We start from the raw sequence: 16,361 nt of genomic DNA, 5'->3' as shown, positions 1-16,361 counted from the left end.
CATTCTTGATGGCTCATAAATATTTTGAAAAAGTCTTATAATTAAATAGTTTGTTAGCTCATTTTTTGGGTGAAGTACCTAGATAAACTAAATGCATTGAAATATTACCTGTATCACCCAAATCAAAAAATGATACGTGTATCTCTCAAACAATGTTTTTATGTAAATTGAATCAGAATAATTCGAATATTCGAATTATAATTTGTAATAGTAATTCGAGTTAGGCTACATAGACTTATTAGGGGGTTTTGATACGTATATATCGAATTAGGCTGGTTAGATTTAGGCTAGCCTAAGTAAATCGAACCAGGCTCATCAGATTTATGCTTGTTTGTGCATAGGCAAAATTTCTATTGTTGAGTGTGCGCACAGGGTGTGCTAGCACCATCAACAGAATGTCATTCTCAACGTGTGTGTGCACAAGGCTGTGCGTACGCACAACTTGCAAATCTTCGTTGGTTGTGTGTGCGCACAGGGCGTGCTATTGCTCCCATCAGTAGTCCTATCCCCGTGTGTGCGTACGCACAAGGCTGGCGTGCACACAGGTTCAAAAATCCACAAGGTGTGTGTGCGCACAGGGTTGTGCGTGCGTACATAAACCAAAAATCACAAATTCTGCAGAATTTGCAGAATTCATATTTCAAGCCCTAACTTTCAACAATCATATCTCCTTCCACAAAATTCATATTTCTACCAAACTTAAACCATTTTAAAGCTTATGAAATTATCTTTCATTTGATATAAAAAGCATCAAATTCCAAAAACAATGGCTCAAGATATAATCCGTTGAAGTTCACCAAAATTTTATGTTTACCAAAACTCATAAACTTCCAATTTCTAAAACATACACTTCTAAACTCATTCAAAACCAACCAAAACTCATCCTTCCAACATCAATCATTACCAAACCCTCATTCAATCATCAACCCACCAATTCTTCCCCATTTAACCAAATCTCAATTCAATAATTCAATACATAATCTTTCATACCTCAATTTCCAATCAACATTCAAATTCATCAATCACCATATATCTACACATATCTATATCACACTCCAAACCATGCTCACCAATAAGAGCCTCAAAATTATCATCAATTAAACATATTAATACATATCACATACAACCTTACATGCTTTGCCAACAACTATCACCACTCACAATCATACCACCATTATTCATATATTCAACTCAATCCAATTCATCCAATAACTACATCAACATTTCAAAATCCTATCCTAGAGTCACTAGCCTACGTTTTCACAACCACATTACATTTTAGATACAGAAAACCGAAATCATACCTTGGCCGATTCCCATTCCACTCGGAACACTTCAAATTTCCTTTTTTTCTCAACTTCCAATGTCTCAAAGCTCTCATAATCATATTTTCAAGCACAAAATCTCCTTTCCAAGCTTTTCAGGATATCAATCAAGCTTCAATATGCACATACACACTTCCTAAACCACAATTATCATACCCAAACACAATAACTCAATACCCAATACCTTAAATTCAGAATTTCACTAGGGTTTGAGATTTCTTACCTTACCCAAGGACCAAGGAAGAAAGAACAAGCCTTCCCTTTAAGTTCATTAGATCCTATAACACAAAGGAGCTCACAATTTCAACGAGTAAACACCCAATTTGGTCATTGTCCATTTTCACGAAGGACAAAGCGATTCCTGTCCAAAAAAAAAGGACACTTCGACCCTCAACCTTTTTATCTTGGGACAATACGATCCCTCTGTTAAAAAAATTATTTAAATAATAATAAAAATTAGTTTTGTGGGGGTTTTATTTGTATTTTGTGGGAGTTTTAAACCTTCACAAAATTATTTTCAATAATATAGTTAATTACCACCACTAGTACCACTACCTTCTTCATCTTTATTATTATCGCTCCTACTTCAATTATTTTTATTGATTTATCATCATCATTATCTCCTCTACCATCATCATCACTTATACCAATATTATCAACATTAAAGTTCTCTTTTTTCATTTTTTATTCGATGTTATTTTTTTTAAAAAGTATTTGTACTATAATTATTATTTTTTGTGGCATCATTTTCATTGATAGTTTTTCTTCACTTAACCATCATTGGTGAAGGAATTTTTCAAAAACAAACTTATTAATAGTTTGTGAAGGTTTAAAACCCACAAAATACAAATAAAATCCCCACAAAACTAATTTTTATTATTATAATTTTTTTAACAGATGGATCGTATTGTCCCAAAATAAAAAGATTGAGGGTCAAAGTGTCCCTTTTTTTTTGGACAATGATCGCTTAGTCCTTCGTGAAAATGGACAAGGACTGAATTGGGTGTTTACTCCAATTTCAACATTTTTGTCCAAAAAATTCGAAATCAAGGGCTGGAAGAACAGAGGTAAAAACGTGATATACCTCAAGAATAATTGTGTGGATTTTGTAGAGCTCGGCGTCGTGGTCGCGTGGCTGTAAACAGTACGTCAATCGGAGTTTCGGATCAAAAGTTATGATTAATAGAAGTTGGAGGTGATTGAGAGCAAGGGTTTCATGTTCTTTCTCCCCATTTCAGATTGTTTAGTGTTTTGGTGGGGGAGGAAGGGTTGTGCCCTTCATTTAGTTGGGCATTGAGTTGGGTCAAGGGCCCAATACGGGTCGGTTGGTTCGGTTTGGTCTATTCGGTCTAATTTTGAGCCGATTTCTTTAAAATTGGTGTCAAAATTCTTATTTTAATTTCATCTATCATATTAAACCATAAAAGTCTCATTTCTCATTTTCTAGGATATATTTTAATTTATGAGTTAATTAGTAATTAATTAACCGGGTTTTACACAGTTCTTGTGTATATCATGGTTTAGAAGTTTGTTTTAATTGAAAACTAGGTGAAAAGTGAACTAGGAAGTCTTGTGTGTGTTGGGTTTTTTCTCTTCCTTGTAAGGTCTAAGTCCAAATTTTTGAGGGTGTCTCTTTGCGCCTATTGTGCCACAACCCTAATAAGATTTTTAGAGTCATTGAGAGTACGGGTAGAAAAAGGCCAAGCGGCCTGTCAAGGGCCTATAGCCTGACTTGTGTTTGGCCTGCTCTAGCCTGGCCTGTTATAAAATAGGCACAGGCTCAGCCTCTTATAAAAGCCTTATTATGTTAATAGGTCAGGGCAAGGCTCACTAATTAGCCTTATTAGCCTATCAAGCCTGCTTGAGCCTATTAATACATAATTACATATATGAATAATTTTTTTATTATTAACAAAATTATGAGATATTTTAAATTTATTATATTTAATTATAAATAATGTTGTATATTTTAAATACTTTAAAATTTCAAATTTTTTATAAATATTAAATATGACATATTATATATAAATATGTTTATTAAAAAATATTTTTTAAATAATATTTTATTTTTGTAAAAAAAAATTATCAAGCCTTTAGGTTTAGAGAGAAGAGGTAGTTTCTATTGCGCCACTATGGAGAGCTCTCGATCACCAAGAAAATTTCAGGGAGTAATCAAGTGAAAGAACATAAGATGAGAATGCACCACATCCAACTCAAAACCTTAAGGTAGTAAGTTAATGGGTCTCTCATCTTATAAACTCCTCACTCTTCCTTTCTTTCTTTGATGTGGGACTAACTTTATACACTCCTCACACTTGCAATATTAATAATCTCCCTCTCAAGTGTGAGCCTCCACATCAAGCATCAACTCTTCCTCTTTCTGTGTGTGCAGCAGTTTTAGAGACAACAACAAGAGGTAAGGTTTAGTTGAATTATTCATGGTTAATTATGTTCTTGTTGTGTGACTGCTGGGCTATTGATTGATGCTTGAAATTGGGTGTTATTATGTTTGATTTGTTATGGAAATTAGGTGATTTATAAGCTTAACAATTCGGTTTCATGGAGCACATTAAAACCGAACTGTTTCAGCCTTATTTGAGGCTATTTTCAAGTCTGAATCTTGATGAATTTGAGATGGTTTAGTGGCTGAAAAATGATATTGAAAGTTTAAAAAAATTAGTTACAGAAAAACTTGCTAAAGATCAAGTGAAAATTCATGAAGAAATCATGGTGTTGGTTCGGTTTTCTTGGTGAGAAAGAAACCAATAGCAGCTGAAATTATTTTCGAATCAAAGTATAAATATAAAAAAAATTGCGGTTAAATTATAATTAAATAAAAATTTGGGGGTTAAAGTGTAATTTTTAAAAATTTGAGGACTAAAATGCAATTTCAAAAGTTTAAGAATAAAGTAATATTAAATAAATTTTAATAATAATAAAGGGGTAAAATAGAATTTTACATAAAGATTGGAACAAAATAACAAATTTTTCTAAAAGTCTTAGGAAGACAATTTTAAGCCCAAAATCATATAATTTCCTTCATAAAATATTTAAGGAGAGGTAAGAACATGTGAGAAAAATAGGGGACGAGTGAAAGGTAGAATGTTTAAGGAGAGATAAAAACAAACAGAGAAAAAAAAAACAAAAAACAACGATAGAAATGTTAGTATGAGGTAAGACCAGAATGAGAAAGTAAAGAAGAAAAGCAGACAATGAACGAAGATGGAACATCAGTGATAAGAAATGAGAAAGTTATTAGTTGAACATCTGTTGTTTGAGGTAGGCACATAAATAATTGTGCGACTACTCAAATTGCTTTCTAGGGATACTAGCCTAGAGCTTTACCAGCCGGCTGAGACAAGTGTGATGTCGCCTGCAAAGGTATCTTTAGTTTAAAACCCAGCTATGAATGTTGTTCCTCTAAGACAATGAGGATGCTTATAGTCGATTTATATTCAGCATACATCAGCGAGAAAAGGCCATTCTGTAAGACAAAGAGGATACTTACAGTAGGTATGCCAACTGGGTAACGTTGGGAACGGGTTAGTAACCGACAAGTGAGCTCATAACCTACATTAGGGCTAAACATGCATCATCTTTATGTGAACATCATTCTCTGTTATGCATTTTTATGTCTGTATTTTGTTCTTTGTATTCTATTTTCTGTTTGTTGTATATCTATATTCTTTGAAATGTTCTAGTGTCTGGTGATAACAATGGAAACGATTAACTTAACTAATTATCCTGACCTTGATAAGGACTACTCCCTAGTACTTTCTCCTTACTTTTTCCTTCAAACAAAGACTGGAGTTCTGTTTTACAAGCTTGAGCAGCCTTATATATACAAGGACTCAGTGTTCCACAGTTACTATGTTTTAGCCGTAAAGTCTTGCATACTACTATATGTACTACGAGATCACTTGTTTCAGCACCCGTTAGATAGTCTTTATTTTGATCTTGACGCTCCTTACGAGTTTCTATTATCACCTTTTTTCCAATGGACCAGGATATCCCTATCTTATACAGCCGGTGAACCAGGCAATTCCTGAGCCTATAGAGCCTGTTGAGCCAGCTCCAGCTGATGACTACATTCCTGCGTTTCTTCTTGAGTGGGATTTCTCTCCAAAGCCTATAGTTCCACCATATCCAGGTGCACAGCCAGAAGATCAGTCAAGACTTTTCAGAGAGGCAATTGCTCCGATATATGTGAATGCACCTGTGTTTGCAAGCCTATAGTTCCACCATCTCCAGGTGCATAGCCAGAAGATCAGTCAAGACTTTTCAGAGAGACAATTACTCCGATATATGTGAATGCACCTGTGTTTGCAAAGGTCCTGTCCATCAAGATGTGAGTTTTGATAACAATGCCACTGGAAATACTGGTGATATAGTAGTGATCCCAAATGATGATGATGAGGAGGAGGATTTTGAGCAGAAGGAGTCACCATCGTTGGAAGGCAACCAGCCAATGGGCGAACCCCACAAGGATTTGCCCAATAGTGACATATGATTACAGACAGCTAGCATCTAGTAGCATTTTTTTTTAGGACATTCCAACTTAGCACTGACATTTGTATAAGTGCAATGCTAGGGAACCAGCAACTTTTGTGATTGTTAGCCATCAACTAGCCATCAATGATGATTTGATGGTGTGAGATTTCATCCAATGGCTCACCTTTCTCTGCTGATTACATGCTGGCCAAAATTCAATAAAATTGCTGGCCCCTGACTTTTCCTTTGTATAAACTCTTGCTTGTGTTAGTACACATTAGAGAAATTAGGAGCTTATTAGTGTTACTAAGTTAGCTTGGGCGCCAGTTTAAAATTTTTTTGTATAAGCCAGACCTTGAGTCATGTATTTATATATGTACATATTTTTTTGTAGAGACTAAAAAGGGTGTAAATTGACTAAGTTCTTTTTGTAAAACTTTGTTGATGATGTATATAATGTCCATTATGAGTGTGAATATCTGCTGTTTTACTTATCCTTATTATTCCTGTTCATGTATGCTTGTTTATTTACCTTATGACATTTCAAAAAAAAAATTTACATATTTGCATATGGCAAATATATTTTTATTCAGAATTGTAGGTTATAATGATAAAATAATTGGGATAACTTATATATTTGTATATGATAAATATATTTTTATATTTATTTATCATATATTTGGGTCCATTGATAAAATTATTAGAAGAATTACTCTTTCACCAATCTTGTAACATTTACATCTCCCATTATAAGATTTTCAAGTAGATATTTATTTATCATTTTGTAATTTTGGATGTTTATACCTAAAGAACCAATATTATAGTAGCTTTGATCCCTCAACTTTAAAATTAAGGAGCACTACTCCTGGTTTTTACTCTATTGTCAATTTTTTTTTGTTATTGATTTAAAATAAAACATCAATAGTACTGAAGACTATTCAACTTTAACAATGCAGGTATCTTTCTTTTAGATATTGGCTAACGAAAAACATTTTAAGATCTAAAGGTTGGTAGCAGGTCTGCATCAAGTGTAAACCGAGATATATACGTTCACTTGAGAACAAACTGCCAAGTTTCACAATCCATTTTTCAAAATTATCGTTCATGCAAAGATAAAATTAAGCCGTGCAAAGTGGCATCAAGGATTATCTAGCTTGTCCACTAATGCTTGAAGAAAAATAATATCAACACGTGTATGTACTCTCTCAAAGTCTCAATAAAGATCCAAGCCCAAGCTTTATTTTAATGCTTTCAAAAGAGTAACGTATGTTGGGTCATGTTGAGGAATCTAATTATTAATAATTGCGTATGTGAACGGATAAATCGCATACTGGTAAACTTAATTAATTAGATGGTAGAGGTTAAGAATTGGTTCAAATTTTCAATTCGAATTCTATATATATAGTAAAAGTTTTTTTCTAAGGTTATATTGGATAAAGGATATTTTAGAAATAAAAATTAACTTCTCTCATTTCCTAATTAATATAGAGGTATAGATGTTTGATGATAACCTATGTCCATGTATAAATAAATAACAAATTATGATCAAATGTATTGGTCTATTAATTAATTTACTAATGTATTTAAATAAATATTGAAAATTCGAATCTTATTTTTACAACGAATTAATCCTTGACATAATGAATTAAGAAATATCATAAACAATAAAAAAAATATTAAAAAACTAGCAAAATTTATTAAATTCTAATGTCTCTTTAGCATTTTTCGAAAATACATAAAAAATTATTGCTTACATATACTCATGATATAAACAAAACGTTACATATACCCTAAGAGTGTGGAAAAAAAAAATCCCACTAACTTGTGTGTATTCCGGAGGCAAACTCCAATTAATGGCTGATTCTTACTTGTTACTTGTTAGAGTTTTCACATAAAACGTACATGCTATTGACAGGTATACGATGTTTGACTTATGTGCATCACAAAGTATATATGCAATTCTACATTTGTTGGTGCATATCACTCTCATCTCAGATACGTTTACCTAAAACTATATATATGGTGTTTCAAACTTTCAGTGTCTTAGGTCTTTCTAAAGGTTGACTAATGTTGGTAGAATATATACGTACAAACAAAGTTTTGATTTGATTGTAACTAAAATTAATTTTTTTTAAATTAATAAGTTTTTTTTTATTTCTCTTATTCTTTCATCTATTCTAACTCTTTTAAATATTATTATCAATAATTAATTAATAATTATAAATTTAATAATCAAAATATACAATATAATATTTTTAATTATAATTAAAATAAAAATATTAAAATTAAAATTAAAATACAATTATATTATATTACCAATTTAACAGTTAAAATATTTTATATGATACTCTATCATTAAAATTAAGATGAAATATTTCTTTTCAAAACTAATAAACTTTTTTTATTCATCTTCTTATCTACCTTTCTCCACTTTTTTCTTTTTCTCTATCCTTCTCACTCTATATATAACTTATAATTTATATTTTATATTAATAATTTGACAAACTAAAATGTCACAACAAATATTCTTTTATTGTAATTACAATAAAAAAAATTTTAACTTCCAAAATTAACAAACTCCCACATCTATTCTTCTTTTTTATCTTTCTCTCTCTTTTCTCTCATTCTCTATTTTTATCTATCCTTTTGTTTTACAAAAAATAAAATTAACAACATAATATAATTTAGGTTTAATTACTCTGTAGGTCCTTATAGTTTTACCAAATTTTCAGTTAGGTCCCTATACTTTTTTTTTTCTTTTCAATTAGGTCCCTAGACGTTAAATTTTTTTCAATTTAGTCCCTACCATGACAAAATCATTTGAGATAACAAAATATTCTATTAAAAAATCGAATATTCTTATTATTGGGTTAAAATAGCAAACTAACCCACCTCTAATTTTTCAAAATCCTAAAACTACCCTTGACATTTTGTAGAACCCTCGCCAACGCTTTTTCTCTAAAGTCAGTGACGTTTCTCCTCTGTTCGCTGGTGTCGTCGTCATCCTTGGCGATTGAGCGTCTGTCGTCCATGGTCTGTACTGCACTACTCTGCGCTGTTAGTGGCAACTCCATAACAGATGTCACTATCGAAGTCTTGGTTATCATACTTTGATTGAAGTTTTTGGTGGAAAGGGCCATCTTGTTGTGACATCTAATGAACTCAAGTCTAAACTTTTTTGGCTCAGAAATCGGCCTTATCAATGTTATTGTTGATCCCTATGCTAGTTCAGAGAGTGAGAGGCTGCAACACAAGAACTGATTTCCAGATGATCTGTATTATACTAAAACTATGTTTTTTATAGTTTCGTTTATATATAGCAAAAATTTTAATAACACAAATTACATAGCCTTGTAGTTTTCTATGATGTACATGATATGATAAAGACACAAATAATATTCCATCAATCTACACAAATATAAAATATTACATTATCATAATGAATACTTGAATGACGAAAAGTGAATTTTATATATACTTATTATTACTATTTCTGTTTCATTTTATCAATGTTATAGAAATATCTTTTATTGAATATTTATAGTTTCACTGAGTTTTTAATTTGGTCCCTATACTTTTTTTTCTTTTCAATTGAGTCTCTGTATGCTATTTTTTCTTTTCAAGGGTATACAAGCAATTTCATAATTTACTCATTTTTTTTACGTTTAACGTTAATCGGGACTAAATTGAAAAAAAAATTCATGTATAAGGACCCAATAGAAAAGGAAAAAAATTTATAGGGACTTAATTGAAAATTCGGTGAAACTATAGGAACCTGTAGAGTAACTAAACCTATAATTTAAATAAAAAATATTATTATATGCATATTTTTTTGTTTAGCTTTAAATTTTTACTACTTATCTTTGTGATCTATGTTTTCACTTTTTTTAAAAATATTTATTATATATAATTTTAAAAAATACTAATATTGTAATTAAAAGTTAGAATTGATATAATTTTTTTATGCTAATACATAATTATATTTTTATATAAAGAGAGTAACAAATATTATTTTTAAATAACAAACATAAAAATTAATTAAATTTAAAATTTATAATTAAAAAGAATTAGTTTATGTTGGCTAAAAAAATTGACTTTTTAATTAAACTCTTTTAGAAAAATTAAAATACTTTTATATTTGATTTATTTTTTTATTTTTATATCAAAGATGTGGATAGGGATAAAAGTATATAGAGAACCTCCAACAATTTTATATATATATATATACCAACAATAAAGTGAAAAGACCAAGAATCCTAATCTACATATTTGTAGATAGAAACTCATATGTATTGTCACTACAATTGTTTCTCCTGTTTAAATTATCTCTTAATCTGTTTTGTCATTGTTACTTTATGCAATGCATCCTACTTGATATAGTTCTTCAAAATGAATGGAGTATCATCAAGATGTGCCATTGATTTTCATGATTATTTATGTGGGTTAGTTGATAAATAATTGTCTGGCAGGTATGCCCGGACTTTTGCATTCTTTTACACCATTGGATTGCATGTATTAGTCTTCACCTGTCTTTATCGAATGTCAGCTTTGAGCTATCTAAGGTATTTACCCGCTGCTAAATTCGTTGTCAAGGCTTTTGTATAGATGGATTTTCACTAACTACTATTTTCCTTCCTATCAGCCATGGCTCAGAGGAATCCCTGATTGGAGACAAAAACATTGATCTTCCACGTGGACACTAATGGGTATAGAGTCCATTCTCGCAGTTCAGTTGTCAGATGGGATGATAACAAATTGCCAATATTCAAATGGACATCGAATATATTGTACATATAACAGTCATGTTTTATTGTATTACAGCAATGAAATATAGTGGCGGTTGACAACTTTTTAGTGTGAATTTGGATCCCGTTTGCATAAAATTGATTTTGTAAATTTGATTTTGATGAGAAATAAGTTTGTGTTAACTTAATTTATGTTTGGCAATTTTTATATCAAAATGGATTATAATAAAATAAATATTGTTTAGATTATACTACTCAAAATTATTTTAAATAAATAATTACTAAAAGACACATCAATTTAAATAATTTTTTTATATTACTTTATCATTTTATTTTAAATATTTGAATAAATTTTATTAATTAATTTTATAATAAAATTAATATTTACTTACTAAGTTAAAATAACATATAAAAGTTGACAAAATATATTTTAATACATAAAAATATTAATAAATATTAAATTAAAAAATAAAATACTAATAAAATACATAAAAAACAATATCTTATACAAAATTAGTATATAAGAACACTATTATTTCTACCACATACGATTAATAATTTTATCCCTAATTGAATTTCGAATACGATTGATTTCTGCAGAAGAGTTAACATTTAAAAAGTTTGATCAAAATTTTCACCAACATAACTATTATCTTCTCTATCAATAATGTTTGCATGTTCATATTGATTAAATTCAGTACCTATTTACTCATTATTATACACACTATTTGTACTTGAATTTTAATTTTGAATTTGGGTATGTGTTGCAAAAAAACAAATCTATTTTTTTACATTTCAAAATCTTTTTTATTGTGCATCTTAAACTTGAGTAATAATAATTAAACACTTTATTATGATTTATAAATCCAGAAGAACGCTTAAAATCCGTAAGATGATAGCGCTCACATTTATATGGACCAATATATCATTTCGGTGTTAGATAACCGACATCTATCGAATAATATTTACCTAATGAACAATAAAATTAGTTATATATCATATGATAATTAAGTAAATATAACTTATTTGTAAGAATATGATAAAAATTAATTTGAAAGAAGATGGAAAAAATTTATGGTAGGAATTATAATAGCATTGTTGTTAGTGGTCCACAGTTCACACCAACCCAACTTAATGACATTATTGTTAGTTGTTGTCGAAGATAATAATAATAATAGCAGCAGCAGCAGCCAAAATTAAGTCAAACGTAATAGAATTGAAATACAATTTATTGAACTAATAAAAAGACTTCAAATTAAACTTTAGCTTAATAAACTGATGATGAGCTTATTTTTCTAACTTCTTAAAAAACTAAGTAAACTGAAACTCAATTAAGTACCCTAAGAAATGACTATTCTCATCACTTCACACTTATTATAACAAAGCAACAAACATATTGCAACTATTTAAATTAAAACTATATATCTACTCATCTTACTTTAGACTATATTCTATCAACTTACAATTTTACACTTTATAAATGAAATGTTATAAGTTGATATATTTTTATTTTTAATTTTATATACCTAAGTAATAATTTGGAATTAATAATTTAGTATTATTCTAACTAGGCACTAATAGCAGTTTTATTTAGAATTGTATTTGCATGTTCTTGTACGATCTTCCAAGCCATAATCACGTGTTCTTGCTGCGTGAGAGTTGCCCCAATAGCACATCTTATAACGAACATTCCATCCACCATGGCGTGACTCATGTAAACTCTTCCTGATTCATTCATGGAATCCAACAATTTTCTATTGATTTCATTTGCATCACCGCCATGAACAACTGAGGGTATAAGTCTAAAGCAAACCATAGCGAGGTTTCTAGGAACCACAATCTCAAACCTCTTATCCAATTTCACCATTTCCTCAAAGCTCTTTGCCATCTCAACATGGCTTCTTAAGAAGTTTCTGAGATTCGAAACGCCGTAACTTCGAAGAACAAGCCATACTTTGAGAGCACGGAACCTTCTGCTTAGTGTAATTTGCCAATCTTTGTAATCTACAACTTGTTTCGATTCGGAAGCGTTGTTATGCAAATACCAAGGGTTTGTTGAGAGCGATTTGATTAAAGAATTTGGATCTTTAACCCAAAGACAACAACAATCCAAGTTGGTTAGAAACCATTTGTGAGCGTTGAGGCTGAATGAATCTGCATCTTCAACGCCATCCATCAGGTGTCTGAACTCTGGACAAATGCACGCGCTACCTGCATACGCCGCATCAACATGGATCCACATTCCATAATTTTTTGCCACGTGGCACAACGCTCCAACTGGATCAATGGCCGTTGTAGAAGTTGTTCCAACGGTTACACACAAGTAGCATGGAACTAATCCGTTATGGAGATCTTTCTGAATGGTTTTCAATAGCGATTGTGGTAACAACGAGAACGAATTCGATCTCGAAGTCTTAATGGCTCTGAAGTTGTTTGGATCAAACCCTGCAATATGAGCAGCTTTTTGAACCGCGCAATGCGTTTGATCTGAACCGTAAACGACAAGCTTTCCAATATTGTCTCTTCCTACCAGATTAAGCATTCGATCTCTGGCTGCGACTAGTGTTGCCAATATTGCCTCGCATGTTGTGCCTAACATGACGCCGCCGCCGTGACCAGCAAAGAGGAATTCTTTTGGTAGCCGGAGCTCTTGGCCGAGCCAATCCATGACGGTGGTCTCGAGTTCAGTTGCAGCCGGAGACGAGAGCCAGTTGAATCCAACGGTGTTGAGTCCAGTACTGAGCATCTCGCCCATAAAACCAGCAATGCTGCCACTTGAAGGGAAGAATGCAAAGAAATTAGGACTCTGCCAGTGTGTGATTCCTGGAATTATGTGTTTTTTCATGTCTTGAAGGATAGTTTCAATGGGTTCAGAGCCAAAAGGAGCATAAGATGGAAGCTTTTTTTGAAGATAACCAGGTTCGACTTGACTTAGAACCGGATAGTTTCCAATATTATAGTAATAGTCGGCAAGAAAATCAACTATCATATGACCTTGTCTCTTAAATTCTTCAGGATCCAATGGATTGTTGAAGGTGAATGAATTGTAATCACTGTTGCTACCCATTTGGTTTATTTTGATCAATGTTCTTTATTTTGGGTTTGGTATGTCACGTTTAGGCTCTTCATTTGTAGGGTATATATAGATGCAAATAGAAAGGAATATTCTATTGGTTGCAAAGGAATATTCTATTAGTTGCTTTCAATTTTTTATTTTTGTATTTTTTGTTCCCATGGAAGAATTATTTTTTTTCCATAGAGAAGATAATTTAGGTAATATTTATTTTGCTCTACAGAAATTAAAAAAACAATTAATCTAGTTTTCGATTTTTTTATTAGAATTACCAACTCAATTCTCTAAATGTGATCTTTGTTAGTTTTTGAGTAATTTTTTTTATCTTACAACCGTTATTAAAATAGGGAATGTCCAATTTTTTTTTTAAATATTTTTTATTATATATATAATTTACAAAAAAAATATTTCCTAAAATTTGAATTTGAGACTTTTTCATTAAATTATAAATCACTTGTCATCTCATTAATTCAACCTCTATTATTTTTTTTACATATTTATACTATATATAATGGGGATATTAGAAGGGTTTCTATTCAATTTTCTTTAATTTTTTATTACGCATAATTCATAAAATTTTATTATTTCTAAAATTTGAACTCAAAAAAAATTAGTTAAATTATAAATCATTTCCCATTTTAGCTAATTTAATTTGTATTATTTTTATACATATTTAATAAATAAAAGAGTAAATTAACAGGGACCGTCAATCTAAATAGTGTTATTCTAAATAGTTAAATACCACTCAAATATTGTAACCAACGACTGGTTAATCTGAGCACAATTTTTTTATTATGACCAACATAGCACGCATTTGAATTTAGTTCATTTGATTATATTAATGTCTACCAATCTTAATTTAGTTAAAGTCTTACAAACTATTTATACATATTTTATTAATCATAATTATTTATTTTAAAATAAATAATTATATAATCGTCATAAATAATGACACATTCATCTAAATTAGTTGCCCCACATTCAAAAATGGTATCTATATATATGGGGATATGCCTATATAAAAAAGAAAAACATGAGTGTTATTAACAGGAAAATAGAACAATAATGTTGTACATATTGTAATGAAATCATAGTATTGTTGGACAATTTGAAATAAAAATAATAAAAATACAAGTGGATTTAATTAAAGTTTAACTGTTCAATAACACTTACCAACATTATTCTAATTGACAAAGTTAATTAGAGAAAAAATATTTATGATATAAAAATGTTTGGCAATTAAGTTATTGAAAATTAATATTACCCTTTTGGTCATGTGACTTTGCTTGATCAATTAGTTTAAACAATCTTTGAAGTTAAACATTGTTTAGGGAAACAGATTCATTCTATACTCCCACATAAAATAAATTATATTATTTGCATCAATAGTTACCTTTTATTTTTTTAAAATATATTATATAACTTTTTGTACTAAAATATCCTTGTGATTAATATTTGAATGACTGAAATATATTTTGATTAATTTTACAAAAAGATTATAATATTCTTTTAAATTTTCTAAAAACCCTTTCTAATTTATTCTGAAAAAATACAAAAATATCCTTTTAGTTAATTTTTAAAAGACTAAAATAATATTTTAAACTTAGTTTTATTTAATTATATTATAAATAAAAAATCTAATTTTAACAAAACTGAAATACCTTTTTTGTTAGTTCTAAGTGTAAAGTGCCCTCCTTTAAGAATTAATGTTATTTATAGTAAATTAATATTCCTAAATGGTTATTTTATTCTTTTTTATATTAGTCCTTAAAGGTTTATTTTATTCTTTTAAAATTAATTTTTAAAAGGGTATTTTAGAATTAGAATTAACTAAGAGGGTATTTTAGTTATTTTAAAATTGAATTTTTATTTCTAATATAATAAAAAAAATCAAGATTAAAAGATTATTTTAGTCATTTAAAAATTAACTAAAAAGATATTTTTGTATTTTTGCAAAATAAATCAAAAGGGTTTTTTCTGAGAAAATTAAAAAGAGTGCTATAATATTTTTTAAAATTAATCAAAAGGATATTTCAACCGTTTAGTTATTAATGTCAAGAACATGTTAGAATGAGAAATTATATAATATATTTTTTAAAAAATAAGTAAAAATAAATATTGACACAGATAATATAATATAATTCATTTATCACTTACTTATTCATATATGTTTTTTAATTCATCAATACATATTTAATTTGCATTGTCGCTGTACCAAAACAACTATCTAATATTGCATACATACATTCAAAACGTTATTGGTGTGGAGCCATGTGATAAGTCCATAAACACTTTATAGGATGCACGTTTTAATTTGAAGAGGCTAGTTAGCAGCCTGGACCCCCTTACTTGAATGGTCTATGTTGTGGAGCCACTACACAACGTTAGCGTAATAAGTAATAACCATTAAAAACTAAATAATATGAACATTTTTAGTATTATGTTTTTTAAAAAATTGTCAAATAATATAAAAAATTATTTGGACATAATAAGTAGTAGGGGTAAGTACGATTTTGGTCCCTTAAATTTAGTGCCAGAATCGAATTCGTCCCTCTTGTTAATTTGGGTTTAAAGTCGTCCTTAACGTTTTTTTCCGTATTAAAATTGTCCTTCTTAATAAAATTTTTTGTTTTATTCCTAAACTACCCCTATTCTTATTTTAATAATAAAAATTATATAAAAAAAAGAAAACGCGTAAAAACGCGTTGGGGTGGGAGAAGAAAATGG

General features: G+C 29.7%; 1 protein-coding gene across 1 annotated transcript; it reads right to left on the bottom strand.

Annotated features, from left to right (window-relative positions):
• Window positions 1–12,128: 12,128 nt before the first annotated feature.
• On the bottom strand, window positions 12,129–13,646 carry LOC107478509 (tyrosine decarboxylase 1-like). The gene has a single exon (XM_016098641.3). It carries the CDS (start codon window positions 13,626–13,628, stop codon window positions 12,129–12,131), a length of 1,500 nt encoding a protein of 499 aa, XP_015954127.1. The 5' UTR covers window positions 13,629–13,646.
• Window positions 13,647–16,361: the final 2,715 nt, after the last annotated feature.

The sequence above is a fragment of the Arachis duranensis genome, chromosome 3 (genome assembly GCF_000817695.3).
Source record: "Arachis duranensis cultivar V14167 chromosome 3, aradu.V14167.gnm2.J7QH, whole genome shotgun sequence".
Classification (NCBI taxonomy): Eukaryota; Viridiplantae; Streptophyta; class Magnoliopsida; order Fabales; family Fabaceae; genus Arachis; species Arachis duranensis.
Note: the sequence above shows the minus strand (reverse complement) of the source record. Positions and strands in the feature narration are given on the sequence as shown.